This window comes from Olea europaea, chromosome 23 (genome assembly GCF_002742605.1).
Source record: "Olea europaea var. sylvestris chromosome 23, O_europaea_v1, whole genome shotgun sequence".
In the NCBI taxonomy this organism is placed as follows: Eukaryota; Viridiplantae; Streptophyta; class Magnoliopsida; order Lamiales; family Oleaceae; genus Olea; species Olea europaea.
The window spans coordinates 10,656,992-10,661,153 of NC_036259.1; the positions used below are offsets into that span (position 1 = coordinate 10,656,992).

At 34.9% G+C, this 4,162-nt stretch overlaps 1 protein-coding gene across 1 annotated transcript; it reads right to left on the bottom strand.

The window, feature by feature from the left end:
- Positions 1-3,812, bottom strand: LOC111372365 (histidine kinase 2-like). Its single transcript, XM_022994674.1, has 3 exons — positions 3,079-3,812; positions 2,261-2,665; positions 1-561 (listed from the first exon to the last, which is right to left on the bottom strand). Exons 1-2 carry the CDS (start codon positions 3,564-3,566, stop codon positions 2,416-2,418), a joined length of 738 nt encoding a protein of 245 aa, XP_022850442.1. The 5' UTR covers positions 3,567-3,812; the 3' UTR covers positions 1-561; positions 2,261-2,415.
- Between the last annotated feature and the right edge of the window lie 350 nt (positions 3,813-4,162).

The following is a 4,162-nucleotide window of genomic DNA, read 5'->3' on the forward strand; positions in this document are numbered from 1 at the left end:
TTAGATAAAGAACGAAAATCTCATATATATTTCCCAAATGGGTTACAACTTTGTATACAGAATCTTGGCTAGAAATAATTGCTGAAAAAAATAAAAAAATAAAAAACCCTTCCAATAGGCAATACTAAAGAAAAGTAATATAGCTGACATCGTACAACGACCAACACTAGAGATCGTAACATGACTCTCTCTTTCCATATGAACATGGATCAGTATTATTTGTATCACTATAACTACATTTTACAGCATGAACCTCTAAACCAGCACTATATGATGCTGAAGAACAAATCACTAATCGATACAATTTCCAACTTAACCTCAGGAAGATGAAAGCTGATTATTCATCTCACAAGTGTAAAGCCCAGATAATGGTATTTTATGTTCTTACATGCTTCTTCCACGAAGTAGCGCTGTACAATAAATATGACCTGAAAACAGGGATAGACCATATGAAGTTGGCAGATATTCCTCGTTTTATTGCCGCAGAATTAATCATACCATCTCTCACTGCACTCCTAAAGTGCTCCATGCATTATGTTAAGTCTATGTCAGCCTCCATTCCTGGAAATATAAATTATAAGTATGAATATTACAGAAGATGACTTCGTTGACTGGAGTATTTTATTTAACATTTCGAAGCAAGAAAAACAACAGTTTTTCATTTTGGAAGGAGAATTATAATTTCCGCATTTTGCAACATAGCTACTTTTCCAGCTATTTCTACTCTGCCTTGTATTGCTTACCTACTATGTGGTAAGTATATCATTTCATATGGAGCTAGTCAATCTTAGAAGTTGATCCCTTCTGCAAGATTAAAGCCTCACTTATATACATACCTCAAAGACTTCTCAAGGAAATGATATATAGGGAAGCACGGTCATAAATTTCAGAAACCATTATGTCACATATCATATTTTGTAATCATATATTTGCTAAATCTTCAGGGAAATAAAATAGAAGAAACCATGACCTAAACATTTTCAGTATTGTTCATTAAGTAGAACAAACTTAACTTGATACAGGCAAAAACTCTTTCAAGTATATCACAAAACACATGAAATCCCGAGCTAGGATGAAGTCACACGAGATAAAATTTTTACTTTATTTTAGTCTTCTAGTAGTTTTTGGGCAGGGAAGTTCTACCTTTTATCTGGAGGTTAGGCCTACCCCTTTCTAAGTCTGTTGATGTGATCCATGGCACAAAAGCAAGTCCGGGCAAGGATCCATTGATCGTTGAAGAATGGCCTATGACTAGGTCACGAGCGAAGAGGATTAAAAAAGCAATGAGACTACTCGCTCAAACCATGGTGGACGAAACAATGATCATGGCAAGCAAAGAAACAAGACTCGTGTTGGACTTGGGAGAAGAAACACGATGGATCAACTTAGTTCAAGCAATAGACGGATGAGCTGAAACGAGGTCCTATGTGATCGCATAGTGCAAAACTACATGCGACCACATGTAACCAGGCAAAAAATCCAATCGAAAAATTGAAGAGTTCTATACAACCGCAACCAATATAACTATACGACCACATAGATCAAATTTTACGCGAAATTTCTCAAAATTCGCAAAATCTCCTAATTTAGTTAAAACTCTATATTTTTGATATCTTTCGAAATCTTTAGAATTTGATTTAGTTTTAACTAGGTTTACGAAATTTCCTAATTTAGTTAAAACTCTATATTTTTGGTATCCTTTGTAATTTTTAGAATTTGATTTCATTTTAACTAGGTTTACATGAGTTCCTTATATATAGAACTCGATATTTTCATTATAGAACAATTATTCATACATACAATTTGAGATTATTTGTGAGTATATTTTGTTTTCAATCTTGTTCTTCATTGAAAAAAATTTCGAACTTATCAAGATCTATTTTGTGATCAATTATTCATACATACAATTTGAGATTCTTGAGTTTTGTGATCAAGGGGTGTAACATATTGTCGGGTTCTTTGATTCAATATTTTTGGATCAAACTTTAAACATTGATTCTTGGCTTTCTTGATTGAATCAATCTTGCGTGGGGTTCGTAGCTACTATTGCTATGTGGGTTCGCATCATTTGTACTCTGTACTCTTTTACTTGGGTTATTAAAAAAAAAAAAAAATATATATATATATATATATATATAGAAACCCCATCAGAATGTTGTTAGTAAGGCACGCTGAATATTCAATCGGAGAGAGGAAAGCACTCTAAGAATGCATGACACACAAGAAATTTCAAAGCCTCAGAGCACGAGTGGAAAATTACCATGTGAAATGAGCAAGGATTCGATTCTGACAAGTATGGCAGAGTCGAGTAGCAGAGAGGGAAGTCACTGATGTCAGTCTGACTAGGCCCTTAATCAGCTGGCAATTAACTTCAAACCTTGGCCTCCCATTATAAGCCAAATCAGCAAATCTAAATCATTCAGTCCCAAAGAAGCGTGCAACAGCTGAATAAAGCTGCCCTTCATCAAATGGTTTAGATACATAGTCATCCATCCCACACTTCATGCATTCTTCATTTGTTGCCTGAATCACATCTGCTGTCATCGCTAATATAGGTGTGTGCCAATGAACCAAATTTTCAGACATATCAACTGATACTTCACCAGAATCAATTTTTTCATTATATTCACTCTCAAGACTGCGGATCTCTCGAGTAGCTTCAAACCTGCAAGATAAAGATCAATTATATTAAAAAAATATTATTTTTTCCTTACTGATGAAATCAGTAGGAACAATTCCAAAACCAGTTTGGTTGGGAAATAAGTAGGAGCATATAGATTCAAGAGCACAATCATCACATGCCAAGATCAAATTCAAAACTGTTTCAGCTGATACCAATGAAGCACAGTCTAGACAATAACAAAGCACTGTCTAAGGAAATTTCTACAAGTCTGGCATTTCTACTAGAACTGCTTCACAATATTAGTGCATGCAAGGTGTCTAAACCTAAGACCCAGACAAGATGTGCAACTATCTACAAATTTAAATTTCAAAATAATCCTTGGGTTCACGAGTATTGCACATAAAATTACGTATCATTAGGAAATATGATGGCTAAGAAACAGGAAAGCTTATTACCCATCCATTCCGGGCATTTGGAGATCCATAAAACAAGCATCAAACTTGTGGGGAGGCTTAAGCAACCCAACAGCTACCTTTCCCCCCTCCACACAGGTAACAACTGCTCCATATTTTTTCAGAGCACCTTCTGCCACTCTTCTGTTCACAGAAGTATCATCCACCACCAAAATTTGTTTAGCTCTGAGTAGAGTTCTTAGCGTTGATGATTTAGCCCTTGTATTATGCTCCGTCTTTCCAAATCCAGTAGCTTCTTGGAAGGTGAATGCCAATGCACTTAACCTTAAAGGTTTTGTTATCACATTATCCACTAGCCTGTCCAATTTCAGCTCTTTCCTTTCTGAAGAGCTTGTGCAGGTTGCTAACAAGAATATTTTCAGAGGGATCCCTGAATTATTTATGGAGCCATTTTGTTTGATCGTCTTTAGCAGGTTATGGAATCGAAAGCAAATATCTTTATCCCAACTGTCTTGGTCAATAAGAACCATAGCTAAATTCTCCAACACACTGTATACAGAATAACTAAGAGCAATTAGCAAAAACAAGGTCAAAGCACAATACCATGGTTCCAACTTTTCTACAATTTAAGCATGTCATAAAGTTATGTTTTTCTTCCTGGAATTTGTAAGAATTATGGCACTCATGTTACTGAAGTGCAGACTTATCATTATAGAAGTTGAACATAATTATTGTAGCAGAAATAAGAATATCTACTAAAACAAAACCTTGGCACATCTGCCTATTAAGGCTCTATAAATTTCTAGTCGTTAGCAGGGAAAAGCTATGATGCTCGGACTCCGGTATGGGTATCGGGCACGGCTACATATTTAAGCGTCGGATCTTTTATTTTCTATAATGTAGAATACAGGGACATGGATAAAAATAGTCTAAATTTTGGACACAGGTAAGTGGGTACGTCTTTCAAACTTTGATTTTTTTACTAATCCAATATGTGCATTTTGAATAGACCAAAATCAATTGTTCACAAAGAAGGAAATGAGTATTAAATAAGGGGTTAAGACGAATAAAATAGAATTTTATGGGAAATTAATTATTAAATGTTATATAAAATAAAAANATGCTT

What these genes read in the sequence shown, in the direction of transcription:
- LOC111372365 (XM_022994674.1), bottom strand. Translation starts at nt 3,566, where the DNA reads ATGGTTCTTATTGACCAAGACAGTTGGGATAAAGATATTTGCTTTCGA. An exon ending in CAAATGCCCGGAATGGATGG is followed by an intron (nt 2,666 to 3,078) that starts GTAATAAGCTTT and finishes TTTATCTTGCAG; the next exon opens with GTTTGAAGCTACTCGAGAGA.